Here is a 27,866-nt window from a genome sequence, read left to right on the forward strand (position 1 = left end):
TGCCTACACCGGCCTGCTCCAGCACTCTCTTCCCAAGGCAGTCTGAATGGAAGGAGTGCTGACAGGGGAAGACGAAAAATTGCCTGCTGAGTAGCGGCAGACCGCACACGTAGCACTTCTCTCCCGGCTCGACAATGGCATAGCGGTGATCTAGTGCGGCAATGTCGACCTTTATGTTCGTCGCCGTCTGCGAAGACTCGTCCATCTCCTTCTTCAGACCGTCGATGTTGCGGCTGTAGTCCTCCAGAGCGGTGCAGATTTCCTCCTTGAAGTCGTCGATGACCACGAAGTCAGGGAAGAAAGGAATGAGATCCTCGATCTTGAGCAGATCGCACCGCTTGAGGAAGTCGATGGCCGTCTTGATGCCGTTCGACTGGGAAATCACCTTGCGGGCGACAGCGAGCCAGAGCTTCTTCCGCAAGGGCGGATTCGACATTGGCCGGTCGGCGATCACGGACGCCAACTCCACCTCATTGTGAGAAAGCGCCAGATCAACGGCCTGGAGGTACTGGCCCATGCTAGTGTAGATATGCACACATGACAGTGTTCGGTGATGCTGAATGCATAGCCGAAGGGCGAAATCTGGGTCGAAATTCGGCTCGTCTCCCTGCGATTCCAGATACGACAACAACCCGGCCTCGTCTTTAGAGCTCTGGGCGTAGATTGAGACCAGCGTGTTGTGCACCGCCGAGTCCTTTGAGTTGAGTTGGTTGATGACATACTGCAGGTATCTGACGGCCTGGTTCTGCGCCGGGCTTCCCTCGAAATTGCGGTTGTACTCCAGCAGTGCAGGTATCAACTTGCGGGGCTTCAGATCGGAATGGCGCATCAGGATGTCCACCAGATCCGAGGCAACGTGCGTCATGAGCACAGTGCTATACCGGTAGAAGACCTCTGGGTCGGTCTGCTTCTTCAACACAGTCAACACCTCAGGCCACCTCTCGCGCTGAACCCAGTACGAAAGAACATAGTTATAATCGTTGACGGCGTTGGCGAAATATAACAGTTCTTGTTCCCGGCCATGACTGCTGATCACGTCGTATACTGTGCGTCGGTCGAGGTCGGACTTGTACTTGTTCACAAAGTCCTGGAACTCGCCCTGGACGGCACGAAGCTGCTCCCTCGACTGCGCGGGGTTGAGGCCGTCGGCCAGTTCAGCCTGGGTAATGATGGTGTCGTCCAGCGAGTTGAGTCTCGCCATGAAAATCTCGACCAGCCAGCTTGCTATCATGATTCTCTGCATGACAGCCGCCTTCTTCAACGTGCCCAGCTTCGCCGAGAGGTATTTTCTGAGAGCGTCGGGTTCGGCATTGTCAATAAAGGTAAGAGCCACCTCTTCGAACGGTTTGTTGCTGCGCCCATACACTGAAGCGGCCTCCATAAATTGCCGCTTCGCGACAAGATTGTCGCCATACGAGGTAGCAACTGTTTCCCTTTGTGCTGGTGTTTTTGCGTGCTGCAGCGCCGAGTCGAACTGCTGCAACTTGAGCATAATCTGCCAGATGTTACGATCTTCATCCCTCACGACAACCTCGAAAATCTCTTGAGCGGTGAACATCCAGAAGGTGTTCTTTTGCAGGTCAACAGACAGGCTCACTGCCTTCTGGCCCGGTTCCAGGACGATCTGATCATACACCACTTCCCCAGTCAGACGATTCGTGGCTACCACGCGGCCACCGATTAGGCTGACAATATGCCACTGCGTCAGCGCAATAGCGTCAATATAGTCCGCTGGGGGTTCCGTTTGTTCGACACATTGGACGAGCCGAGCTGCGAACGAGGCAGCATGTTCGATTCGTTGAAAATCTTGCTGCCTTCGGCGCTGGAGGCGAGTTGTCCATGGAACACGCCCTGCGCGGACAGCCACGCGTAGGCCCTCTCATGCGACTCGTCCTCATACGGGTTCTGATCGGGCGGGTCGGGCGAGACCACAAGTGCCGACGTCGCAGCACCAGACGAGCGTGACAGCTCGTGGATCGTCGGCTGCTCCGATTCGAACAGCTTCGTGTAGATTGAGCCACCACTGTCGTGCCCATTGCCAACCTTGCCAGCCAGGTGGAACAACCGACTATGCGTTGCAATCATCACCCGTCGCATATCCGGCCGCCCGGGTAGCGTGTCGGCCCAGAGCCCCGTGATCGGTCCATCGGGCAGCTTGTGTAGATTCTTGAGCTTGATGTCCTTCTTGTAGAATTCCGAGGTAGTCTCGATGAAGGCTTCGTAGATGTTGCCGTCGGCTGCACCGAGAAGTATCTCGCGAGTCGACGCCGTTGGCAGCGAGGGGTTCCAAGCGACGCTCTCAATCGAGACGCCTCGTAATCGGGCCAGGGCTCGGGGATGTTTGTGCTGAGAGTGGAGGTAATAGTTCTCGCCGAGAGCCGTGCAAATAAGAAGGTGGGAAGCAGTCGGATCGAGAAACATGCGGCGGATGACGCCGATTTCACCGGGCTTTTTCGGTAGGTCAATGTCTGGATTTGCACCGAGGTTAGCAATGGTTTCTCGCCAGAATGGTACAGACACGGCCGTAGAGGGCAGCCAGCCAGCCATCACGCACCATCAATGTCTTCGGGCCTGTTCAGGTCAATGCGCAGGATGCGGCCGTTGGAGAGCGCCAGAACGAGGACGTTGTTCGCGACCTGGGCGGCGACGAAGTCGGCGGCGATCGAGAACTGCAGCTGGACTCGCTCGACGACGAACATGGGCAACGCGGTGTCGTCGAGGTCGAGCACCCCGTTCCCGGCGGCAAAGCCATCGGATGGGTTCAGAGCCATGGTGGGTATTTAGAGTGAGTTCATGCGGTCATCGTCGCTCGGGTTTTGAGTGTTTACGAGTGTCGCTGAGGTCGCCCGCTGCGGTTGCGCATGGAATGCAGCTCGTCGGAGGCTGGTGATGCTGGGTGTTGATCGGTCGCAGTTGGACGGAGGATGGATGACATAGACAGGGAGCTCGGCCGGGCCCCCACTGCAACCTGGAAGAGGGAGCTACAGCCGGTACGTACCAAACGCCGTCGCCGAGCTTTGATGCTTGTTTTGGTTCGCATTCGTCGCTTCTTACAATACGTTGAGGGGGCTTTGTTTTTATGTTATTTTTACTCAGTTCAGCAGTAAATATTCAAGTTACACTGAGGTGGTAGGTTTTCAGTTTCACGTAGGATTTCTTGAATTGGCCCTAGCTAGGTATTCGCATGATGCCTTGATATCGCACGATTGTGCCGTGCCACTCGTCTTCAGAGGGGTTCGTCCACCTTTTCGACAGAGCATCCGAGTTGACCACCTCGATGGTATTTTTTAACCCCGTTTCATCCTTACAAAGAAAACATGTAGGAGATATGCAAGTTGAGTCGCTCAAAAATACAAAAAAGAAAAAAAAAAAGACCAGCAAGCTGCCGCCGGTGTGGATAAGCGCGATATATGCAGTGAACATGAAGACAAATCGTGCTCTGATCCGGGCTGCTCATCACCCGGACAGAGAAGAATTACCATTCCTCCTTCTCAATATCATTTCTCTCTCGCTCAAGCTGTGGTCTCGACCGCAGAGTCTTGAGCCTCATCATCGGCTAGATGTCTGCTGTGGTTGTCCTCCTTCGCCGTATCGTCCGTCTCGTCCGCGTCCTCGGTATGTCTCGGGTAGACCCTTGGCGGCGTTGCTGCATTCAGTGGCTTCCTACCAACCAGGACGCGGGCCTTGACAACCAGCCCGTGCGATTTGACCGGGTCTCTTGCCAGGCGGGCCATCTCTTTGGCAACATTGTGGCATGCCGTTTTGACATGTTCCGGATCCCACCCCATGTGCTTGGTGAGAGGGCGTAGGCATTCGGCCTCCAATCCGTCGATACAAGCAATCAGCCAAAGCTTGCCTTCGCTGGCCTCGATGTTGATAGGAATCATGTGCTCCGTAAGTTTGATGTCCGTGAAGCCGGCATCCGTCAAAAGCTTCGGGTTCATATGAGAGACGCCTCTTGCGCGTCCGGCCTTGATGCCAGCGAGCGTCAGGTCCCTCGACAATGCATGGATCTCAGAAGTAGGGGGGAACTCTGAAAGGAATTTTTTAAATCCTTGTTGATCGTCCCATTCCAGCATCTCGATCCAGCCGCCGGGCCGAAGGACCTTGAAGGCTTCTTTGTAAATGAAATTCCAGTCCGTAAAAGCCGCCATCATATGGCGGAAGTGCACCAGATCGAACGAGTTGAGCTCGCGCTCCCACTCTAGCTCGGCGTCGTCGACCTCGAAGAAGCAGTTCATCGGTATCGACGTGGGCGCAATGGCGGAGATGTCTGTGCCAATAACCTCACAGCTGGGGAACTCGTCGGCCATGCCTATCGCCCATTCGCCGATGCCCGTACCAACGTCCAGTATCCTCTGCGGGTTTTCCAGTGGTACCGTACTGAGCTTGCCGTCAAAGACGTGCAAGTAGACCCGGTGAACTAAGCTCATGCGGCACATTTCCCACTCGTCGTTTGGGAGGTGATAATGCGAGCCGCAGTACCGGCGACCGTTCTCCCATTGGTAATCCAACTCTCGCTCCATGAAAGACCGGGTTGAAGACCTGCATACATTTCCCTCAGTCAGCCCGTGTCAAGACCAGATACAGCAGCGCTGCGCAAAACTCACATGTCCTGGTGGTTTGGCGATGTCATGTAGGGCATCTCGGTGCGGTGGGACTCGCTGGGCCGTGGGTAATGGCTGGGCGTAAAAACGGATAAGTTGTCGTCGTCGTCGTCGTCGTCGTCGCCGTCTTCGTCGACTTCCATGCCCTCCTCGTCTTGCGAATTCCACTCCTCGTCGGCCTCGAAGACGCCCTGGGATCCCTCGGTGGTACTCATGACGCTCGTCATCTCGGTGGCGGTCTCGCTCTCGTGCAAGCCGCTCGACAGGCCATCGCTCGAGTGCGACGCGAACTCGTCGGTGGTGGACATGCTGGACGTGGCGCCCTGGGCGGGGTCTGGTCTTGTACTTGTTCCCTTCCTCTTCTTAGTACGCCGCTTCTTGGCCATGAGCGGCGGCCGTGACCCGTCGTCTGTGCCACCCGCTGTCGAGGTCCTATCGCAGTCTAATCTCCCGTGGGCGAGCCCGTAAAGTCATGTCACGTCCCGCGGCGAGGGGGCGGGAACACCTCGAAATAAAAAAGTGTTGACAGGCGGGCAAGAAAAGACAGATAAAAATGTAATCGAAATGGTGTTTGCGATTAGGGGGCGGGTGGATTCGAGCGAACCCAAGACGGAAAGGAGGGCGGGCGATTCCGAATTTTGTGCCAAATCCGGATCGTTGGTCGGTCGATCGATCGGTGGTCGTGATTACTCGAGGAAAGAATCGAGGTATGTTTCGAATGGAAGGGTAAAGCCGTGCGGCGCAAAGACAAACAAAAGAGCGGGACGAAGAGGAAGAACGAGTGCGGTAGAGCGGGATAATGTTTTGGGAACAAGAGACATCTGGGCGGGAGTGAGCAAGAGAGATTCCGGGGGGGGGGGGGGGGGGGGTAGACGTTTTGAGGATAATCAGGCGACGAGGTGACTTGTCAGTTGGGTAGTATTAGTACTGAAGAGGAATGGCTGCTCCGGGGGAGAGTCCTAGTGTGGTTGACTGTGGCCAGTGCATCTCTAATCCTGTACAAGAATCCTGACAGGTGCCGGGATAGGACGTTGGAGCCACAGGACGCTGGCGATGGATTGGAAGGACGAGGGACAATGGACGAGGGGGGGAAGAGACGATGCGACGGGGTGGGATGTGAACTGGGCCTCTTCTGGGGTGGAGAGCAAACGGTCCAGGGGTCTTTTTTCCTCTCTCTCTCTCTCTCTCTCTCTGACTCTCTCATTGGGTCTTGGACTCGTCTTTGGCTCCTGTTTTCTCACTCGGTGGTGTTGGTACGGGACAGATAGTTGGCAACGGCAGAAACCGTGGAAGCTGCCGTGGAGACCGCCGAAACATTACCATAGTTTTACTGCAAGCGGTTGCAAGGCGAAACGCGCCTGATCCCAACACCTCGACGCGAGCTTTGCACATGGTAACTACGTATTCGGCCTACTATACATAGGTGGCGACGGCTTACTGGACGGTGTACCGCTGTACAACCGGAATTGCCATGTCGTCAAACGGCGGCTCAATAGGTGGCAAGAGATGTGCAAGGTCAGTCTGCCGCATCAAGGGATACCAATGCCGTCGTGAAGGCAGTCAAAAGCCCAAACAAGATGTGCTCTCTGGGAGCACCTCATGCAATAGAACGAATAGCCCGGCGGCGGCGACACCCAAGAGCTGCAATGGAATGCAGCAACCCCTCTTCCTTTTCCTCGTCCGCGCCCCTCGACTGCATGCCCCTCGCAGCTAAGCTCGCAGCTAAGAAGGTCTGGAAAACGGTGCTGATCCGATTCAACGTCCCGAGAGGCACCAGCGGAGCAAGAGCTACTGCAGACGGTGCAGCTCCCCTACCTCCGCATAACATGTATTCTTGTCCATTTGGGATATGGCACAGTCTCCCTCGAGCTTCTGTAGCTATCGCCCAAGCTTTCAGCAAGCACAGCCGCTTCCAATGGCGTGGGCACGCCGTGCACAGGCGTCGCGCCATCCAGGCCCAGGGATGAGGGACGTCCCCCCCGCCGTTGGAACCTTCAGAGACCTCCCCGGTCTCGCGCGCGCCCCATCGGAATGTCCTGGCTCTGTCGCTCTGGTTGGTCTGGGTTCCGGGATGTCCGCTGGGTCTGAATGTGGATGCTCCGATTCCCCCGCCGCGCAGTCCAGGAGCATATTCAAGGGTGGGAGCCACCGCCCAGCGTTGGTTATCAACCCATTGCACCCAGCAGACCCCATCAGGACGGATAGTCTCGAGTCTCCAGTACGGCTGAGCCCATGTCGTCCGCCACAGACATTTGGGTAAACACACCCTTGGCTCCTTGGGCTCTATCAGCGCCCCGACTGGGCATCAATTTCCCGGCACATCATGACAAGGTGCTGACAGGGGAGACAGACATCAATCCGCCGCTGCCGATGTTCCTTGCAGTTGACGCGCACATGAGAGAAGACCAAGGTCAGAGAACAATCAGATCAACGACATCGGTACGCATTCGAATCTCCAGCAAAGTGTGTTGACCCGACCGGGCGGTACCCGAAACGAGACCAAAAATGAACCCAGCATGGAAAGCTTATCCCCGTTCGCACGGACGGGCCGAGGTCCTCCTTCGTTGTGGTCTTGGGACACAAGGGACAACGTAAAAAGCAAACTCTTGACCCTGCAAACATACTAACCCGCACGAGATAAACGAGGGGTGTAGGAGGCAGAGTGACGAGAGCCCGAGGTGGTGTCGCCCAGCGCCAAGACTTCAAACAGTCAAATCAAGCAGGCAAGCAACGTGGCCTGGCCATCTGGAGACAGACATGTGAAGAGAAGGAATGCTAGCCGCCGCGTCTGCGCAGAGAGAGTACCACACGGCCAACTAGGAAAAGTCTCCGGGCGGCACGGCCTTTCGCGCACTGGTTGCATGCACAAAGTCCCTCAAGCTGGCGGACGAGCGACTGTTTCCCTCTATTTACCACATTGACAAACGGAAGCGAGACTTTTTTTTTCATATTTTATATATTTTCTTTCTATGTATCTGACCATGGCCAATGACAACTAACCCACCTCTCTCCCGAGTTGATGTCGAACAACCATTTGGCCACAACTTACAGCCTATCCCTTGCCTCCTTAATTCTCTCGTACGTAAAGTCGCTGACACAACAAGCCAAAACCGGGCCCATAAATAAGAGAAGGGGGAGAAAAGGAGGAGACTAGGAAATTAGAACGGCTCGTTACAAACATAAGGTAGCCAAGACGTTGGTCGTCATGGTTCGAACGTGCATGTCATCCCCTTCCTCCATGCTTCCCTCAAGCTCCCCTCTTCCTCTCTCGTTTACACTCAATTACCCCCTGTTCCAACAGCCGCGTGGGCTCGCATCCAGATCCGCGTCTGCACGACCTGTGTCTCCATGAAGTCAGAGGTTGCACATGGCCGTTGGTCCATCTTGGCCTCTGCTCGACGTATGTTGCTGATATACCATGTACCATCACCTGATGCTGGACCAAAGACGACTCAATTCATCTAGAGATGTTGGCTGTCTATCAGATAGGCAGCCACCAGTCCACTCATGCACGTCAGGTGAGCATTCCTCTTCAGCGGCATCTTGGATGCAAGTGGACTTCTGAATTCATTTTCATTGCCGACCATACATTCCTCTATGATTAACACCCATGGTGTGCCATGCGCCTTCGCCCAGCGCCAGATATGTCCTGCAAATTGTAAATGTCATGACCCGAACCCCATGCGTTGCATTCTTAATGAATATACGTCGTAACGAATTGAATGCGTTAAACGAACCGAGGGTACCTGTCCTGTTCCCTCTCGCATCCACGTGGGCCTATCATTTTAGGCCAATGGGAAGGGATATTTCCTATGCACTGACTGCGTGACCGTTGGAGCCGTTGGTAATACCGTTGCTTGCCTTGATACCCTCAAGGACCTTTCTCTTCTTCGACTCGGGGTGAGTGGAGAGTCGGTAACAGGCTCCTCGTCTGCGGATACATCCAGACCCTGAACGACAGGGAAGGGCGTGAGGACGGAAGAGATGTCACCCCACCACTCCTCGCCAAACTGGCGGTACCAGTTGACCGTGATGCGAAGACCATCGGCGAAGCTGGTCTTCTGGTCCCATCCGAGCTGGCGAAGCTTGGTGCCGTCGACTGCATAACGGTGGTCGTTAAAAGGCCGATCGTGGGTGTACTTGACCCACTTCTTGAACTCATCCGTCGTGGAGAAGGGGATGTTCATCTCCTTGAGAAGGTGGCTGCATAGGTCGATGTTGGAGATTTCGTCGTAGGACCCAACGTTATAGATTTGGCCCATCTGGCCCTTGTGGAGGATGGTGTCGAAGGCGTCGGCTGCATCGCCGGCAAACAGGTAGCGCCGGGTAGGGCTTCCGTCACCGTGAAGGACAACGGGCTTACCCCTGTTCAGCAAGCAGGTGAACTTGGGAATGATTTCTACTCTTGTTAACTGGGATCCAATGGGTTGGGTGCACATGACTTACTCTCAGGGAACTGGTGCGGGCCGTAGACGTTGTTACTACGCACGATGATGACGGGGAGCTTGAAACTCTTCTGGTAGGACTGGACAAGCATTTCGGCCGCAGCCTTGCTGGCAGCGTAAGGGTTGGTGGGGGCGAGAATGCTCGTCTCAAGGAGGTCGTCGTCATCATCGTTGACCTCTCCGTAGACCTCGTCGGTGGAGATGTGGATGAAGCGCTTGATGTTGACACTCTTGGCGCTCTCAAGCAGAACATGGGTGCCGTAGACATTGGTGTGGGTGAATCCATACGAATTACCGAAGCTCAGATCGACGTGTGACTGAGCGGCGAAGTGGAAGATGGTGTCGATGTTGTACCGCTTCAGGCAGTTGACGACTTCTGTAGGGTTGGTGATGTCGCCGTGGACGAAAGTGAAGTTCGACTTCTCGTTGAGGACACGGGTGTTGTTCAACGAAGAGCAGTAGTCCAGCTTGTCAAAAGAGACAATGTTGTAGTGATTGGGGTAGGTAAGAGTGAGGTGACGGACGAGCCAGCATGCGCTTGGGGGACTTTGTTAGCATCCAGTCGATTCCCCTGCCAAGACCTTGACTTACATGAAGCCAGCGCCGCCGGTAATCATGATGTTCTTGACATCGGGCAGAGGCTCAAACTTTGTGGTGCCCTTGAGCAGCGGTGCCTCTTTCCACACGCCAAAATCCTGGAAAAACTTTCCGTGTCCATTACTGTACGCTGGTGAGGGTTAGCAATCTCGGGATCTGACTACATGCGGCGATAACGACGATGGTAGGCTTACTGCTCTGCGTCCGGTTTTGGCCATTGAGTTGAGTCATTTTGACGGATTGTGAGGTTTCTCTTTCCGATGTTCCGGTCGAGTGAAGAGTGTAGAAGAGATCGAAAGAGGGTGCAGTGCGATGTCGGGAGCTCTTGGAGAGATTTAAGTTCGCGGGCGATAGCGAGTCAGGCTCGGGCGAGGTTGAAGTACAACTAGGGAAGGCGAGCTGGGCTTTCAAGGGAGAAAAAGGTAGCCCTAAAGTGCGATTTTAGATGGATGCCCACACGCAAGACAGACTCATATCGGGCAATTAATCTTACCTTAGATATGGGATATTCCTATCACGTCTAAGCCGATGCCATTGGCGATCTGTGCCCAACGTGTCTCACTCACACCACCTCGAGTCGCGCTGAGGCAAGGGAGGTCGACGTGGTCCGCGGCAGCGGAGAGGGTGCGTTCCAACTAAGCTGGCCTTAAACGAAGAATGCTGCCCGGCAGCCAGCGATGGCAAGGGTGGCGAAAGGTATAAGGGAGGATTCAAAAGGTTCGGCCGAGACTTTCCGAGGTCGTGGTCTGTCCTCTCACGAGATGCTGTAGCGCGAGATGGGCAGTGTGGGACGGAGGTTTGGACGGCGAGACAGGATACCTAGCACCTTTATGAAGTCTGCGGAAGTGACAGCCAGAGTTCAGATAGCTTCGGCAAGGTGCATATGGAAACGGCTGTGGGTTGTCTTCAATGAGATGGTGTGTGTACTCCGGTGAGAGGGACCACCTCTTGGTAAGTCGGTCGGCGGGAGAGATAGATCAGCAAGGACCGAAATGATTGGCGTAAGCTCACCTGGGGAACGGGAGTAGTCTACCAGGTCCAGGTACATGCGCAGGTACCGGTACAGACACAGGCAAGGGAATCAATGGTAGAAGGCAGTGCCGGTCCGAGCTGCGAGAAGTACTTGGCCAAGTATCTTCTAGTCGTCCCGTTGTACTGCGCTAAAGCGGGATCGGGGGAGGGAGGGCGAGAACGAGTGATGTTGCGAGCCAGGCACTTACCGTCGTGGGCACCTGCGAAGATGGCTTCCGTGTGATTACGACTGCTGCTACAATAGTGACTCTAGTGAACCGCAGGTGCGTGGATGGTGTTTTGGCGACAAGTCAAGGGTGATGGGTCCAGCCCGTGTGGGAGGCGGGCGGCGGATGGGTATGAGGTGACTACCAATACTGTATGCACTGCAAGTGGAGGGAGAGTGCAAATGCAAGTGCAAGTCACTGAATGAGGGCCGCGCTCTGGAAGGTGGATGGTGGGGGTGGACACCGAGAGGGTCTTGGCTGAGAGGCGGTACCTTGAAACATGACGCTTGCTGTGTTTCTGAAGTACTGCGTGGTATCTTCGCCATTTTAATTTGGTAGCTTTTCTCTTTCCATATTATCCAGGACAACCTGGCATCGAATCTGGCACAGGCCGCGACAGCGCTCTCTGCCTCTTCCTCTCACTCTCACTCTCCCCCCTCCCCCCCTCTCTCTCGTATTGCAGCACGTTACTCGACTCCAACGAGAACGAAAAGAAAAACCAAATAAAACCCCCCATTTCCCAACACAGCGATGCACATGCCGTTGGAGAACGTGGCCTTTGGACGATCTGACAGCTGTGTGCGTTACTGCGATCGAGTTTGCGATGCAGCGTTCTGGTCGGCCGATCCTAGGATCCAGTGTTATCAATGCAGTTCATTGGCCACATGAACGACTTCCGCACAGGTACAGATATCGTAGACTGCCGAAATACGTATCCCTTCCCTGAGCACTGTGGGTACGTCCTCGGTACTCAGACGATTCTCGTCTGTCTTCTATCTTGGGATGCCGTGCAGCTACTTGACAGATGCAACCCCAATCTAACCGAGACCTCCCAATGGAATGGGACCCCTTCTTTCCACACAAGCTAACGAAAACTAGGAGAGAGACTACGTACGTTCAAGACACGCTTTCGACGGGTGCCATTGCGCCACGGCTGACCACGAGGCGTCGACTCTGGATTCTACCGGTAGCAGGACGTTGCTAGTCCCTCTTCTGAGGATCTCTTCTCAGCCTGCCTCAGCCGTGTAATGTCGCCTTCAGCCAACGCCTCTGGGCCGGCCGCTAGCTTCTACGGGAGCCCGTCCGCCTATACGACTTTCTTGCTTCTGCGATCAAAGGGATCAAGTCGCGACCAGTCCCTGCATTGATGTCCTAGCCTCCTAATGACAACCAATTCGTCTCCGCCAGGGAGGACGCAGAGAAAAGGCAAACTGATGTTGAGGGGCCACAAACTTACCTGGAATGTGCAATATGATACTGCTAGGATTAGAGCAATCCCATACGTTTCTGTCCAAAAATATATTTGTTAGATGTTAACAAAACTTCGAGGGGACACAGGTCAATCCACCCTCCCACCCCTCGTCAGGCCATTTACAGCGGTCTGCTTGTCGAGATTTTATTGCTGGCCGCCATCATCATCATCATCACAGTCGTCATCGGCAATGCAGCTAGTCTGCAGGTAAACGGAACACGAATGGCTTGGTCGCGACCGGCCCGTGACGGGCGCCACAAATGCAGCCATCGACGCTGTAAACACCCAATACGAACCACTTCAGCCTGACGTTCACGGACAGACTCTTGATTGTGTACAGGTATTGGGCCCATGATGCTCCATTTGCTGACGAAAATGGCGACAGCGGAGCGTGCTAGTCCGGGCCTCTCCCACTCGCCCGCCTTTTTGGACGTGGAAGCGTGATGGGCATGAACTTGGCCTGCTCCGGCGAGAACTGGGGAGGAGGTCGGGCGCGCGCGTCTGCTGTGGCTTATCGTGGCCCATGTGGGGGTATTGGTGCTCTTCTTTTCCCCCATCCTCCCGCACCCCTTCGACAGGTCAGACTCGCCATCGCACCACCGCACAACCTCGTGGCCCGGGGAATGCTGAAACGCCCAATAGCCAAGTATCAGAGGGGTGAGGAAACATTGGCACATTTCCATGCTGGCACGGAGCGAACGGCACCAAATGGCATGTAACTACTGGCATGTTGGACGCGGAGCATATTGTACCAGATGATCCGACGATTGATTGCCAGTAACGGGGACTGCCGGTCCCTGACAGTCGCACAGTCTGGTTGACAACCGGGGCTAATTTTGGTGGCCAAAGGAGCCAGCAAGTCCACCGAATCCCCGTCCTCCCGGCCAGACGGGCTTGCATGCTTGCGTCTTCAGATGAGATTGGCGCAGGGGCCATGTCGATCTTGGGTCAGGACCATGGACGGTTTCTCAAGAGACGGATGTCTTGTACCTGCTCCATGCTGTACGCTGCCTGTGCTGCCCACCCACGACACATGATTTGTAGTTCGCACGTTTCAACTGCCCATGTCCTAGACAGTCTCGAGTCTCGTCTGCGGTTGACCGTGGCAGGCATTGCGCCGGACGGTGGAGCAAAAGGCAGACGGACGGAAGAAGATGCCGTTGCAATGCAACACACTGTCGGTGCGCCACCCACCGCAGGCGGCTGGCGAGAGGTGCGACCGGTGGTGGCCAAGACAATCTTCATTCTTTCTTGGGCTGAGAGACATGCAAAGATTGGCAACAAGGACTGAGGATGCACCAAGGTTCCTTGGCGGTGTTGGCGGTGGTTCGCAAATGCAAATGGAGACTCCGGTGTCTCAGGGAATAAACCTTCCAATCTAAGCGTCCAATGTTCTCTGTCAAACTCTATCACGCGTAGTCGTCGACGGTCGTTGAACAATGGGACAGCTGTCCATGTTGCTGGGAACGTCCAGTCCGAAGGAACCGAGCAAGTCAGAATCTCCACGGGTACGGCGCTGTCAGAGAAGCCGCCATCCCAGGCGCTGTCGCTGCGTCGAAACCCTTTCTGTGTCAAGGCCATCGACCACGGTCCACAGGGTGACGTGTGTACAAACTGGGGTTGATCACAGGAGGTTCACGCTGGGATGACAGTGAGAACGAGAAGGGAGATAATTAGACAAAGTTGGGGCGGCTGTGGGAGAGTTTAGGCACACCTTTGGGCTGTCTGTTGCGCGTGGAGGATGTGCGGCCAGGGCGGTGGACGATCAACGAGGCTGGGTTCGTCGTCGTTGAAGGCTTTGGCAACTTTAAGTGACTGCCACCAGATGTGACAAGGTCAGCCCCTCGTCATGATGTTCGTGCTCCTACGGCGCTACTACAGAACGCCAGGAGACGGGACAGTGATAGTCGGGCATGCTGTCGGTGCCGGGTCGCTGCACGCGGGCTTAAGGGTTTGACGGAGCGGGCAGCCATGCTGTCTGCCGTGGTTCGTGAAGGGGAGAGACTTGCAGATTGTCGAATCGCGGGCCTAATTGGATCTTGGGTGGGGCTGAAGCTTACGAAGTGTTAGTGGCTTGGCGCTGACCTACGTATAGTACAAAGCAGACGTGCGCTGCGGGAATCTGTTTTGGGGAAGAAGGAAGGTGAAGCCACGGACAGAAACAAGTGCAAGTGGAGGTAGGGTAGATGAAGCGGAAAAGAAGAAACAGGCTACCGGTACTCAGCGAGTGCAAGCTGCGAGGGACCCTAGGTCTCGGGGTCTAACCAGTTGAGTTAAGAGGAAGAAAGAGGCTTGCGGCCGCCGCATCTCGATCCCGAACCGCGCTTTTGTGATTGTGTAACCCATACGCTTGAAGGCGGCGTTGGCGAGCCTTGTGCTTCCTGTCCGCCACACTACCGAATCGACGAAGCCTGAGTCGATAGCCGACTGATGACCTGTAGGCACTGTCCGTCCCAGGAAAGGCAGGGCGAGTAGGGCAGCGCCTGGTTTGGTCTGGACTCTGGGCTACAAGCAGACGGGATGGCTCTTGATATGAGATTGGACTGGGTCGGATTGGATGCCTTGTCTCGCACTCCAACCAATGTCTGCTAAGCCCTGAGAGAGGGACAGTAAGTGAGAGGGAGAGAAAGAGAGAGAACAAGAATGCTGGGCTGATCTTTGGGACGCCGCGGATGTGCTTGAGCTTGCATGCCAACATACGTCCACTGTCCAAACTATCAAACCGTCCACGTTCCTCCAGTCCACCCGTGCCAGAGCCGCCGTCGCAGTCGCAGTCGAGCATGTTTAGAGAGGGAGTACAGTGCAGTCGCGAGGGAGTCCCGAGTATGCCAGTCCAAAATCCCCAATTCCAGTCGTACCCGCACCCGCACCCGCACCTTCTTCACCTTCCCCTGCCCCTCCTTGCGTCTCCCTCCCTCCTTCCCATCCCTGGCCCCTGCGTGCTTTCACCCCGGGTAGGTGTGGTCACTACCCAGGTAGTACAACTAGCAAGTGCGGCTAGGGAGCCCGACTGCTTGACTGGCTGCGTACCTCCTGCCTGGCCCAAACAAGCCGAACTTGAAGAAAGACGCGCCGCCTCGGACCTTTTTTACCCAGAACCTCAATTATATCTGCACCTGTCAGCCCTTTTCTCCCCTTCGATTCCGCCAGTTGACCGCCGGAATCTGACAATACGAGGCGCCTCCCTTCCTAGCATTCCAAAGGACCCGAAGCCTGACTCCCTTGGTGACACTCGCAACCAAGTTTCCCATGGTTCTCTGAAATAGGACCCTTAAGTCCGTCAAGTGACCAACAACCACTCGTACCGCTCACGCCGCAAGCCACCCATCACCGCGCCAAGTCGCTCTCTTCTTATTCATACCCGCTCTCTCGACTCCCTCCCCCGAGTATCAGACTACTCCACGACCTTCTTTCGACAGTCCCGCTTGTCTCTTTCTCACAAACAAACACACATCGCACCATGGCTGATAACCGATCCGAGCGGACGGGCTCTTTCGCCTCGTCTTCCACCGACGCTGCCACTCTGCACGAGCTGACCAAGTTGGATCCGATGGAGGACAGCCTGCAGAACCTCAAGTCGCGGGTCGATGAAGAAGTGGGCGCTGAGGAAGACGAGAAGCTCCTGCCTGCTCTCACTGTGAATGAAAAGGAAGAACCCCCGAAGGCCAGCCTCGCCTCAGCCATTGTCTGGATGACAGTCAACACCCTAGCGACTATCGGAATTGTGAGTTTTGTGCCGGCGTGCTCGGTCCTTCTGTCGAATGCGCAGACTAACGTTGCTACGCTGTAGGTATTCACGAACAAGGCCATCTTCTCTGATCCTCAGTGGAAACTGTGCCAGCTCACGTTCGCCAGCTTCCACTTCTTAGTGACGTTTCTCACGCTGCATATCCTGTCGCGGCCGACCTTTGCCTATTTCACGCCACGCCGCGCCGCCATCAAGGACCTGCTGCCGCTGTCCATCGCTATGTGCCTCAACGTCATCTTGCCGAACCTATCGCTGGCGTTCTCGTCGGTCACCTTCTATCAGATCGCGCGCATCCTACTGACGCCAACCGTTGCCCTGATGAACTTTGTTCTCTACAAGGCGACCCTGCCCCGGACCGCCGTCTTGGCTCTTATCCCGGCATGCTTGGGCGTCGGAATGGTATCTTATTATGACTCTCTGCCCACCAAGGATGAGAATATCAAGACCACCTCCACCCTGGGCGTCTTCTTTGCCTTTGCCGGCATTTTTGCCTCTTCTCTCTACACTGTCTGGATTGCCAGCTACCACCGCAAGCTCCAGATGTCGAGTATGCAGCTTTTGTACAACCAGGCGCCTATTGCCTCGTTCATGCTGCTTTACGTCATCCCCTTCGTCGACACTTTCCCGGACTGGGTTCATGTGCCTGGCAACCGCTGGCTTATGATTGGCATGGTTGGTTTTGCTTAGTCTTTGCCGCACTCGGGTTCTTTGGCTAACACTGGGCATAGTCCGGCGTCTTCGCCTCGCTGATTAACATTTCCCAATTCTTCATCATCGCCCAGACCGGACCTGTGTCCAGTACTGTGGTTGGCCACCTCAAGACCTGCACCATTGTTGCGCTTGGCTGGATGGTCTCTGGACGAGCCATTGGTGATAAGTCAGTCCTCGGAGTCTTCGTTGCCATTGGTGGTATCGTCGGGTAAGTCGGGGTTCACTGAGCTGTGCACTAATCCACGACTAACCTTCATCCAGGTACTCGGTCGTCATGCTCCAGCATCAGAAGGAGCGAAACAGGTAAGCGGGCAACATGGGCGTACGGTCAGCTCTTATGACATTTCGGGAACGGTTCTTTTGGGAGCATAAGGATCATGCTGGCGTTGAGTAGACCCGTCGGGATTAGAGAGAGTCTACATTGATGATACCTCTTAATGTCATGGTTCGGCGTCTGGGGAATAAGGCAACTGAGTCTCAGCCAGGGATCAATAAAACAAAACCAAAGCATTTTTTTCTTCATCCATGACCTGTTGCGTCTTTTATTCTGGGACCTGATAAGTGGCCCGGCACGCCTGGTCCGGTCCATGAAGCCAGCCATAAAAAACGCCGTACGGGGTAGTTCCTGACCAATAACACAATGCATCACTGAATACGACACCCAACCGAGCAATCGAGACTTGCGCGGATGGACCAACCAACCACGAGCATAGTATAGGGTTTCTCTCTCTTTGTTTCTCTCCGCAACAGCAGCCCCCCCTTACAGGTTGAACCGCTTCCTGTCTTTCTCCATCTTGGCCTTCCACTCCCAGGGCTGCGAGTCCTCGCCTTCGCTGCCGGCGCGGCCGATGCCCTTGTCGACCCTCCTCAGCTTGGCTGTGAAGCGGGGGCCAACCTCCTGCAGGCCGACGCGGATGCCCTCGACGCCCTTCATCTCGGCGCCCTCGGCCGTGGTGATGTTCTTCTCCGTTTCACGCTTCTCGCGGAAAACGTAGCGGTGGCGTCGGAAGAAGAGGTAGTCGCGCTGGTTGTGCACGGTCAGCACCTGGCGGCCCTCGAGCTCGGGCTGCGGCGGGAACAAGCGCTGGAAGAGGGCGGCTGTCAGCAGGCCCAGGGGCGTCTTGAAGTTGTTGAGGAGGAGCTCCGGGTAGTGGTTCGTGGGGTTGCCGTGGCCGGGGAGCTTCTTGCCCTCCATGAAGTTGGTGATGGAGAAGGTAAAGGTTGGGCCGGTGGGGAGGTGGACGATGGACATGCCCGTCAGCTTCTTCTGGTCCTCCTTGAGCAGGACGACTGCGGTGTAGTCGCGGTTCGAGGCGAACTTTGAGATCTCGCGGAGGGAGTACTTGTGGCCGTAGCGGTGGGCGGAGCGCGGCACGTAGGTGGAGTTGGGGAAGACGGTGCGGAAGATGTTGGCCTCGTAGTGAAGCGTCGAGTTAAGCGAGGTGGTGATGAGGATCTTGGGCGGCGGGGGCGCGTCCTCGGTGAAGAGGGAGGGGAACTTGAGGGCGAGCGACGACGGCGTGAGGTCGAGGTTCGTGCTCGTCGTCGACGGCGCCGCCGAGCTGTCCCGCCGCGCGCGGCGCTTCTCCTCGCGCCGCCGCTCCCGCTCAGCCTTCTTCTCCTCGGCCTCCTCGTCGTCCGACGCGAGCATGCTGTCGTTGTCCGACTCGTCCTCGTCCGCCAGGTCATCCTCGTCGTCGAGCTCCTTCTCCAGTGCTGCGTTCTCCTCCTCCTCTATCCTCCTCCTCTTGAGTTTCTCGACGTCCACCACGTTCCCCAGGGCGTCGTCGTCGACGTCGTCCCACACGCGCTTGCTGTCGAGCGTCTTGGGCTTGTTCTTGGCGAGGCGCGCGGCCCGCAGCTCCGGGTCCTTGTCCTCCTCCTTCTTCCGGCGGAAGCGCATCTCGCGCTGCGTCTTGTCCTTCTCCTTCTTCTGCAAAACATAGAGCTCCTTGCGCTTGAGCTTGTTGGACGTCTTGTTGGTGAGCGAAGCCCCCATGGACTTGCCCGGCTTGGAGAAGCCCATGTTGAGCCTTGTTTTCTTCGCTCGGTTGGCCCCTGGGTGGCTGTTGTAGGTACGACTCTCGTCCGGCTGGGGAATGTGCCGGTGCCTCGTGGTCGGACTTTCGAAAAGGGGGAATGTGGTTGAGTAGTTGTCGTAACTCAATGCCTGCTCTGCAAGTTCTCAGTTCAACCAACCCAAAAAAAAAAAAAAAAGTTCTGGTCCCGAAAAGTCTAGGTGAAAATCAGCTTTGGAGAAATTTTGGCGGGGCGCCGACCAATCCCTGTAGCAGATGCATTTCAGATGGGCCCCGCCGCTTGGGTCGCGGGGGGGGGGGGCCAGGGGTCTTTTGCATCTGGCGCTGGGCCGTTGGCTCGTCGGCGGATTGAAATTCCGTCGTCCATCGACCGCGCCCTTTTTTGTTTAGTTTTTCTCTGTCGCGCGGCCGACGACAACGACAGGCTGCGGGGCAGAGGGGCCCGTCCGGTACCTGAGCCTGGCCCGGCGCTGATCGCACGACAGGGCAATGACAGACCACCTCGCCAATGAGGGGCGTAGGAGAGAAAGAAAAAAAAGGTGAGGAAGGGCAGACGACACTTTCCAGGAAGAACGACCTCGACTACCACCGCACACACACACACACACACACAAACCGACCCCCCCCTCCACGCCTATCCAACCGCACTCTGCACACTGCACGCGGCTCTCTCTACCTAGCATCTCTCAATTGAACCTACCTACAGCTAGCTAGCCAACCCTTTGCCCCCCTAACTGCACGCGTAGGTACGGGGAACTGCGGCTGCAACAGCCAGGCCAAGGCCCCCCCCCAGATGACTCACGCTCTCGAAAAAACAACCCCACCAAACGATCAAGTAGATGAAGCCTTTTCGCTCTTTCCCACACCAATCACCTTCAATTCGTTCCACAGCTAGCTTCTGTGCAGTTCGGCCGGCCGTTTTTTTCCACTGCCATTACCGTTACCCCTCCCCCTCCTTGCCCTCCCGCTCCCACTCCCACCACCACCACTTCCAACACCGCACCATCACCACCACCCGTAACCTCTCCCGGGCCCAAGTCCTCGTCACCTCGAAAAAGAACAAGCCCAACGCCGCCGTCTCCAAGATGACGACCACCGCGACGACCCTGAAGGGTCAGCCCCTCGACCGGCAGACGCTCGACGCCATGCTACGCCGGCGCCTGTTCTTCACGCCGGCCTTCGAGATCTACGGCGGCGTCGCCGGCCTCTTCGACTACGGCCCCCCCGGCTGCTCCCTGCAGGCTAACATCGTCGACCTCTGGCGCAAGCACTTCATCCTCGAGGAGGACATGCTCGAGATCGACACCACCGTCCTGACCCCGCACGAGGTCCTCAAGACCTCGGGCCACGTCGACAAGTTCGCCGACTGGATGTGCAAGGATCCCAAGAACGGCGACATCCTGCGTGCCGACCACTTCGTCGAGGACGTACTCGAGTCCCGCCTCAAGGGCGACAAGGAGGCCCGCGGCGAAAAGGTTGAGGAGGAGGACGACCCCAAGAAGAAGAAGAAGAGAAAGACAAAGGCTGAGGCCGTCAAGCTCGACGACGCCGTCGTCCAGGAGTACGAGGAGGTTCTGGCCAAGATCGACAACTACAACGGCGCGGAACTCGGCGAGCTCATTAAGAAGTACGACCTCAAGAACCCGGCCACCGGCGTCCAGCCCTCGCCCCCCGTCGCCTTCAACCTCATGTTCCAGACCGCCATTGGCCCCAGCAGCAACCTGCCCGGCTACCTGCGCCCCGAGACTGCCCAGGGCCAGTTCCTCAACTTTGCCAAGCTCCTCGACTTCAACATGCAGCAGATGCCCTTCGCCTCCGCCTCCATTGGCCGCTCCTACCGCAACGAGATCTCCCCGCGCGCCGGCCTCCTGAGAGTCCGCGAGTTCCTCATGGCCGAGATCGAGCACTTTGTCGACCCCGAGGGCGGCAAGAAGCACCACCGCTTCCACGAGGTCGAGGCCGTCGAGCTCACCCTGCTGGACCGCCACACCCAGCTCGCCGGCAAGACGGACGTCAAGAAGATGACGATTGGCGACGCCGTGCGCAATAAGGTCGTCGACAACGAGACGCTTGGCTACTTCATCGCCCGCATCCACCTCTTCCTGCAGAAGATTGGTGTCGACATGTCCAAGGTCCGCTTCCGCCAGCACATGCAGAACGAGATGGCCCACTACGCCGCCGACTGCTGGGACGCCGAGCTCCTCACCTCCTCCGGCTGGATCGAGTGTGTCGGCTGCGCAGACCGCAGCGCCTACGACCTGTCCGTCCACGCCAAGAAGACGGGCGCCCCTCTGGTCGTGCGCGAGCGCCTCGACGAGCCCCGCGTCTTCGAGGAGTGGCAGGTCGAGATTGACAAGAAGAAATTTGGTCCCCAGTTCAAGAAGGACGGCAAGACGGTCGAGGCTGCCCTCGAGGCCACCACACAGGAGCAGCGCGAGAAGCTCGCCAAGCAGCTCACCGACAACGGCGAGCTCGAGCTCGAGGTTGCCGGCGTCGGCAACGGCACCGTCAAGGTCAGCAAGGACCTTGTCAAGGTCGAGTTCAGGAAGCGCGTCGAGAACACTAGGGAGTACACCCCCAACGTCATCGAGCCGTCCTTCGGTATCGGCCGTATTCTCTACTCGCTGATCGAGCACGTCTACTGGAACCGCGCCACCGAGGACGGCGGCGACGAGGCCCGCGGAGTAAGTCTCCTTTAAAATGTACAAGCAGAAGCAGGAGCACATCACTGACTGAACGACTAGGTTCTCTCCTTCCCCCCGACGGTCGCCCCGACCAAGGTCCTGATTGTGCCCCTGTCGGCCAACAAGCAGTTCCAGCCCTTCATCAACAAGATCTCACAGAAGCTGCGCAAGATTGGCATCTCGGCCCGCGTGGATTCGTCCTCGGCCACGATTGGCAAGCGTTACAGCCGTAACGACGAGCTCGGCACACCCCTGGGTATCACCATTGACTTCCAGACCGTCCAGGACAGCACCATTACCCTCAGAGATCGTGACTCAACCAAGCAGGTCCGTGCGGACGAGGACACCATCGTCGCGGCCATCCAGAGCCTCGTCACTGGCGCCAAGGAGTGGAAGGACGTTGCGGCCGATCTCCCGGCATTCGAGGGACAGGAGGTCGACGTCACCGTCCGTTAAAAGCATTTCTTCTATACGGATACCATTTTCCTTTTACTGTAATGGATTCTAAAAAGAGAGAGAGAGAGAGAGAGAGAAAGAGAGAAAGGTGGTGGGGGAAAAAGCCGCCCAAGTGCGGCATCTGTAGACATCTCAACTGAGCCTTGTGAATTTGACCATTATCACGCGTCGTCAAGGCGTATGTACTTGTGTGTGCATGAGAGCTTTCAGATGCTTCAGCCAAGGCCAGGCTGCTGGAAGAATGCCGGAATGGACAAGATTCTGCACGGCGCCAAGTGACCTCGCCTACCGGAAATACTGTTTGACGAGGCCATACGTTGCGCCGTTATCCAAACCCTAAAAGTAGAGATGAGGAACGTTCATGCCGACGGTTGGCTGAGTGGACGAACGACCAGGTGGCGATGGTCCCGCGTCATACACAGCTGTAAAGTCAACGCCGTGTCGGCGTGCATGCATAGTGGTGCTGCGGGGTAGGTAGCCAGACAGCCGGCCTAGGACTAGGTAATGCATTGTAAATCGCAACCCGGCCCTGGAATGGGAGAGGATTGCTGGCCGTAGCAACGGCCTCTGCGAACGCACGCTTGTGTGAGATCGGACGTTGCGCAGGGCGAACGCCGGGCCACATTACCATGGCGATGCGGCTACGGGCGGCGCGGCTCTCCCGTCCCATCTCATGGGGCCGATAGCCCAGAAAGAAAGGCACCAATGGGTGTCGAGTTGCAAGCTCGAATGGCACTCTTCTCCGTCGGATATCTTTTTATTTTCCGTCTCGGCAGCGACGGAATAGGTCAAAGGGGCTGCCATTCCGACTCAGGAAGTCGGCCCAAGGGGTGTGAGTCGGTGGCATTAAATCTGCAACAGATCCGCGGATTGGAAACAAAACTGGGCAGTCTGTCCTGTCCACGCTCTGTTTCGCTTGATCTTTTGCGCTGTAGGCTGAGAAGTAACGGTAGACGCGTACTGGGTATGGCAACTTGTCCCCAAATTGCTGCTGTCAGCTAGCCCAGCCATTGGGTGAAGCGTTCCAGCGTCTAATCGGTGAAAGCATAGCAACGATGGTCGGCCGTCGGAGGCATTTCCGTCTTGGTAGGCTGCATACCAATCCGTCTCTCGGTGATGAGATGCGACAGTGCGATGCATGTCAAAGATAAGTGCTATTCCTAGTAGCACGACTCGACGGATGATTGGCATGGCGACGTGGCAATCAGGCCTCTGGTCTAGAAACATCAATGCTGGTAATGCGAACCGTGGTTGTGACCTTGGAGTATTGAGCGGGTATGATGGACATGTTTGTGTCGTATGCAGAAAATTGTAGGCGCCCTCCCGTACCTCGTCCAGCTCTGCCTGCTCTGCGATGCTGGGACAGAAAACGGAGTAGAAGATATGAAACACGGCGATCCAGGAGTGAGACGGACGACAGGAGACGCTAGCGTAGACCCATGGCAAGTCCCTCAAACAAGGGTGGCAGCAGCCGCTCTTGAGCATGCTCCGGCCGGTGGGTTACTAGATTTTGGCTTTGAGCGGCTGTAGGGGGGGCCAGGCTTGAGCGCTTGGGAACAGGGTTCTTGGCTGCTTCGACTCGGGCGATGCCGATGAGAGGAGGAGGTGTGTAACGAGGTTCGAGATCCCGCACTGTAGCAGACAACTCTCGTGCGTGTTAACAAGTGCTGGAATTGTTCTGCGGCTGCTCCGCGGGCTAGATGTGGCCATATTCTTGGTCAAAGACCGAGGTTTGAACGAATCAAGTCTAACTTCTAGATGTAGAGTTTTTGGGCCTGAATTCGAGACGTCTTCGGTCTACTCCTTTAGTCTCATTGGGTGACATTTTTGGGACAAAGGAGATCCATCAAGCTGTGCGATTCGAGCTGCTGCTGTTGCGGTATAGAACATGTATCGGTAGACGCAGAGGGTGATGTTTGTTGACGCAGGGATCCAGGACCCAACAGGCCCCAGAACTTGTATCGGTTGAATGCTTTGTTTGCAGGCAGTACGTTTAGAGGACAAACAACTGGCATGGGAAGAGCGTTGCTAGGCAGTTGGCATTCTGGAACCAAGGCCTGGCAAGGTCCATCCAGCACAAATTGGTTGCCCGTCGAGAAACACCTCATCGTTGAATACTTCTTCAAAGAAGAGTGTCAAGCATGGATTAAGTATGGGTAACAAGTTGCGCCTGAGGCCTGTCAACTTTTGAGGTTGCAATCCATGGCTGAAGGTTGTTGGCTGCAGCTGGCCACTACACCTTTGTAGGCATCTTAGTCAAACTGCTACTTTCCTCGCTGAATCAGAACAGCGAGAGGTAACTTTCAGACTGATGATCAGCCAGGTGTCAGTCCGAGTCCTAACGGATGACAAGCCCGTGCCATGGATCTTTTCGGCGTACCCCAATCGCACACCCAGTGCAAGCGGCCGTGACCTTTTCGCCTGCCACGGGTATGTGAAGACATAGACTCCTGCAACAAAACAAGAATAGGTTGCAGGTGACATGAAATGGTCTTTTTTTCCAAGTCTCAAGAGTCAGGGGCTAGTCCTGCGGTTACCCGCAGTGGGCGGGGCCGTATCGCCGTGGTTATCTCTTGTTTCCGCAAGTGGACATTGAAGGCTTGGATCTGTCGACAGAGTCGTCGGGTCTTGACGTTGTGTTTTGCATGACGCGTCGGCGAATTGCCATTGAGGTGCAATGCGAGCACCAAGAACCGAGACGAGGCGAGGGGTTCAGGCCCACGCAGGTGTGCAGAAGTACCTACATAGGTGCTGATGTTCGTCGAGATCAGACGGGATGAGCATGTCTTGGGCAGTTGGGAAGTCGGAGGAGACCCCTATCGATTGCGTTTGTAAGCACAAACCACAGACCGCAAGGCCGAAAGGAGGAGGGCGGACGGCGGACCAGCAGCATGGAAGGCTGTCGTAGGAACCGCAGTGCTGTGGGAAACGAGAAGGGATGAAGTTGCATCAGTACGAGTGTCGTCCTCAGAAGGGTGGATCGCGTTCGTTGTGGGCCATGGAAACGGGCGGGCGAGAGTGAAGAACGGCTGCTGCGGCTGTCGGTGTCTGAGAGGAACAGCAGAGGGTATTTGACGCAAAGCGGACGAGTCGGTGGTTATGGCTGGGCTTGGCTTGAATTTCGCAGGCGGCCCCCCGTTTCCAACCAGGAGAAGAGGTTTCCAATATGCGCGCCAGCAACTGCAGTCAGTCCTCCATTTCCCTACGGTCTTCGGGCCCTGCCTTGTTGTGCGATATCGTACCTTACATATTATGTAGTGCTTTACTGTAGCAGGGCCAGGCGACACCAGGTGTGGGTGGGCTGGAGCTCGCGGTCCATCCACAGTGTCTCTTTATCGGAAACGACCAGAGGGCAACTTGGAGGACCTTGGCTGGAGGGGGGGCAGCTTTCCCCGTTATGACGTCTCACCTGTTCGACGCGAGTCGACCGTGTCGGCCATGGTTCTCACTGTGCCCAATTGGTAGGTATCTACTTGTGTTACTCTCACGGCCGCCTGTGCCTGTCCCTGGGCCGCTCCCTCTGCCTCTGCCACTACACTACGGGCGACAGGCAGCGCACGTCACGTGCGGTGAAGTAATCGAGTGGCTGACGTCGCAATCTGCGATGCCTGGTGAGTTGGGGAGGATCATCAAGATGGCGGTGCAGTCTGGTCTGAGCAGAAAGAAGAAGCGTCGCATTAGCTCAGGGGAAAACCAACAGGCAGAGCGGTCTGTACCCAACCAGAGCGAGAGCAGTGCTCAGCAAGACCTGGCTAGCATGCAGAGAACCGAAGCCAAAGCAGGGCCAGCCATGGATGGCAAAGGAAAAAGAAGAAAAATGCGAAGGACGGCGTCGCAGGGCCTGTCTGCAATCCATCCACGCGAACCTAGCTACGGCAGTCCCCTTCTCCACCAGCGCGCGACCCGCCGTCTCGTCTCGACACCCCATTCGCCGGCGCGAGCGGGAAGCTGGGCCTGAGTGAGTTGGTGTGGTTTTAGGGTGTTTTTTCCCTCCTCAGTGCAACCTCCTTCCGAGCATCGCCTCCACTTCCTCTCCAGGTCACAGGTTGGGGCCGTGTCGTTTCTGTCCTCACCTCACCCTTGCCCTCCTTTCCCCCTTCGTCTAGAATAGGTCGACTCCCCCCTGCATCCCCTCCCCTCCTCCCCCCCCCCTCCCTCCATCTACGTACATAGAAGGCCAGGTAAGGTAAGGTAGGTACGATGTAGGTAGTGGTAGATATCTTGAGGAGACTGGCTTGCCGCCATCTCAGGTGTGTGTGTGCGTGTGGATGGAAGAAAGGTGCCGCATTCGAGGGCCCAGTTTCCCAGTTCGAGGAAGGAGGGACGTGATACATAGGTACCCGCTGCCGGTGTGCTTCCGGTTGCTGCAGAACGACAGAGATGCAGAGATCCTGAATTCTCCTCGGCGTCCCGCTGCTTGCAACCGATGTTCTCCGGTCCTTTCCTCTCAGCATCGTTCGTTTCTGGTGAAGTGCATTTGCAGTGTACCTACACTACATACATTGGGTTTCTCCGAATGGCCCGCAACAAGACGAGACTGGAGAATCGCGTGCCTGGTGAGAATAGTTCGAAACATCGGGAACCAGAAACGCCCCCTTGGTGCCCTGCGTCTATTTTCTCCGAATAGCATCGACGCGTCAAGTCTTGGCCCTTGGGGTCCCTGAACTGGCACACGTACCATACATACTGTAGTACACACGCACACACACACAGACATTCAACACCACGTCGGGTCAGCCTCGTCCAGCCCCCGGCCCATAGGTACTGCTATCTAGGTAGGTATCCTGCTCTGGTTACTCCCCTCCTCCTCCTCCTTCTCGCAGTCGAAGGCTTTTCCCTAATCCTCGTCGAGGGCCATGTTCAACTCCATCAGACTCATCTCAGCCCCCTCCCCCCACTGGCCGACAGGCTCTGAAAGAAGAACGAATATCCATCTCCATCACCGGCTGTGGATTGATCTCTATTGACACTTTCGCTTCAACTGGCATTTGTGCCCCAGCCCAGCTCCGAGTCTCTGGCACATGCTGCTCTCTTCATCTCGCTCCCCTTCCCCTCCCCCTCCCTCCTTTCGGCTGATCGACCGTGACCAAGAGCGTCCAAGGCGTGTCGCCCCCTTTCCCGCCAGTCCACCATCCCAGTCGCAGGCCTAGTTCCCAGTCAAGCCAGTCCCCTCGCCTCAACCAACGGAAATCCGCCCACCCCCTCCCAAAAACCACCCGACTCACTCCAGACGGGAGGCCGAGGGGAAACTTCACCCCCATCCGGACTTTTGTACTTGAATCTCTCTCTCTTTTTGCTCGTCCGCTCCCTCCTTCTCCTCTCTCCTGTCCCCTTTGCCCTCCCAATTCCACGCCGTGTTCAGCCATCACGACGAAAAGCATAACTCCGCCGTAGCAGCACGACAACAAGCCGACGAGACTTCTGGAAGCTTTCCCGGTTCTTCTACGCCTTGCCTGCTTACATGCCCCCTTGTTACATACTCGATCCCAAAGATACCCAGGTGCTGGACGTCCAAACCCGAACCAAACCCAACCCAATCTCACACGACCCAAGCAGCCCAAGCAAGCAAGCAAGCAAGCAAGCAAGCAAGCAAGCCTGCAAGCAGCCCACCCAGTCCCTAGCGCCAGCGGCCAGCAGCAACACCCCACGTCTTCGAGTAGCGGATCCCCAGGAGGCGCGAGTACAGTGTACCGCCCAAAAGCTACGAAACATCGCGTGTTCCATACATTAAGCCATTGCCCCGGGGCTTCGCATCCGAGAACAGCCACAGGGAACACTTGCCTCTCTTATTAAAACTGTATACCCTCTTGCCTTTTCTTCCCCCGTGTCCGACGCTGGAAGAAGAGCGAAGGAGAGAAATGGCGACGCAGAATCGGTAAGCATCTTCCTCTCAGCTTCCTTGATCCCTCCTCTTTTGTTTATTTTTCCCCTCTTTCCCTTTCATCGTTCGTAGTAGTTTTTGCCTTGCATCGAACGTAAATTATGTACGTGTGTTCCTGTACTACTGCACCGCACGCTCATCCCCCATCCGTCCCATCCCCCCCCTCCACTCTCCTGCACCCGCAATCAGCTCCTGTGCAGGCAATTCG

General features: G+C 56.3%; 7 protein-coding genes across 7 annotated transcripts; 3 read left to right on the forward strand and 4 right to left on the reverse strand.

Moving 5' to 3' along the window:
* Window positions 1–3,512: 3,512 nt before the first annotated feature.
* Window positions 3,513–4,993, reverse strand: ColSpa_06870 (secondary metabolism regulator LAE1; the record flags this gene model as incomplete). The annotated part of the gene is made up of 2 exons (XM_049273082.1): window positions 3,513–4,545; window positions 4,611–4,993. The coding sequence occupies 2 exons, from the start codon at window positions 4,991–4,993 to the stop codon at window positions 3,513–3,515; spliced, it is 1,416 nt and encodes a 471-aa protein (XP_049129039.1).
* A 3,399-nt stretch (window positions 4,994–8,392) lies between these two features.
* ColSpa_06871 (trihydroxynaphthalene reductase) lies at window positions 8,393–9,880 on the reverse strand (the record flags this gene model as incomplete). The annotated part of the gene is made up of 4 exons (XM_049273083.1): window positions 8,393–9,006; window positions 9,054–9,589; window positions 9,644–9,779; window positions 9,844–9,880. The coding sequence occupies 4 exons, from the start codon at window positions 9,878–9,880 to the stop codon at window positions 8,393–8,395; spliced, it is 1,323 nt and encodes a 440-aa protein (XP_049129040.1).
* Window positions 9,881–15,599: 5,719 nt separating this feature from the next.
* Window positions 15,600–16,905, forward strand: ColSpa_06872 (solute carrier family 40 member 1; the record flags this gene model as incomplete). The annotated part of the gene is made up of 4 exons (XM_049273084.1): window positions 15,600–15,863; window positions 15,930–16,559; window positions 16,616–16,806; window positions 16,860–16,905. The coding sequence occupies 4 exons, from the start codon at window positions 15,600–15,602 to the stop codon at window positions 16,903–16,905; spliced, it is 1,131 nt and encodes a 376-aa protein (XP_049129041.1).
* Window positions 16,906–17,358: 453 nt separating this feature from the next.
* Window positions 17,359–18,624, reverse strand: ColSpa_06873 (ribosome quality control complex subunit 1; the record flags this gene model as incomplete). The annotated part of the gene is made up of 2 exons (XM_049273085.1): window positions 17,359–18,096; window positions 18,367–18,624. 2 exons carry the CDS (start codon window positions 18,622–18,624, stop codon window positions 17,359–17,361), a joined length of 996 nt encoding a protein of 331 aa, XP_049129042.1.
* A 1,098-nt stretch (window positions 18,625–19,722) lies between these two features.
* ColSpa_06874 (putative glycosidase) lies at window positions 19,723–21,777 on the forward strand (the record flags this gene model as incomplete). The annotated part of the gene is made up of 2 exons (XM_049273086.1): window positions 19,723–21,321; window positions 21,382–21,777. The coding sequence occupies 2 exons, from the start codon at window positions 19,723–19,725 to the stop codon at window positions 21,775–21,777; spliced, it is 1,995 nt and encodes a 664-aa protein (XP_049129043.1).
* ColSpa_06875 (uncharacterized protein) lies at window positions 19,786–21,363 on the reverse strand (the record flags this gene model as incomplete). The annotated part of the gene is made up of 1 exon (XM_049273087.1): window positions 19,786–21,363. One exon carries the CDS (start codon window positions 21,361–21,363, stop codon window positions 19,786–19,788), a length of 1,578 nt encoding a protein of 525 aa, XP_049129044.1.
* A 3,634-nt stretch (window positions 21,778–25,411) lies between the features above and the next one.
* On the forward strand, window positions 25,412–25,735 carry ColSpa_06876 (uncharacterized protein; the record flags this gene model as incomplete). The annotated part of the gene is made up of 1 exon (XM_049273088.1): window positions 25,412–25,735. One exon carries the CDS (start codon window positions 25,412–25,414, stop codon window positions 25,733–25,735), a length of 324 nt encoding a protein of 107 aa, XP_049129045.1.
* Window positions 25,736–27,866: the final 2,131 nt, after the last annotated feature.

Source organism: Colletotrichum spaethianum (assembly GCF_022836535.1).
Source record: "Colletotrichum spaethianum MAFF 239500 DNA, contig17, whole genome shotgun sequence".
Taxonomy (NCBI): Eukaryota; Fungi; Ascomycota; class Sordariomycetes; order Glomerellales; family Glomerellaceae; genus Colletotrichum; species Colletotrichum spaethianum.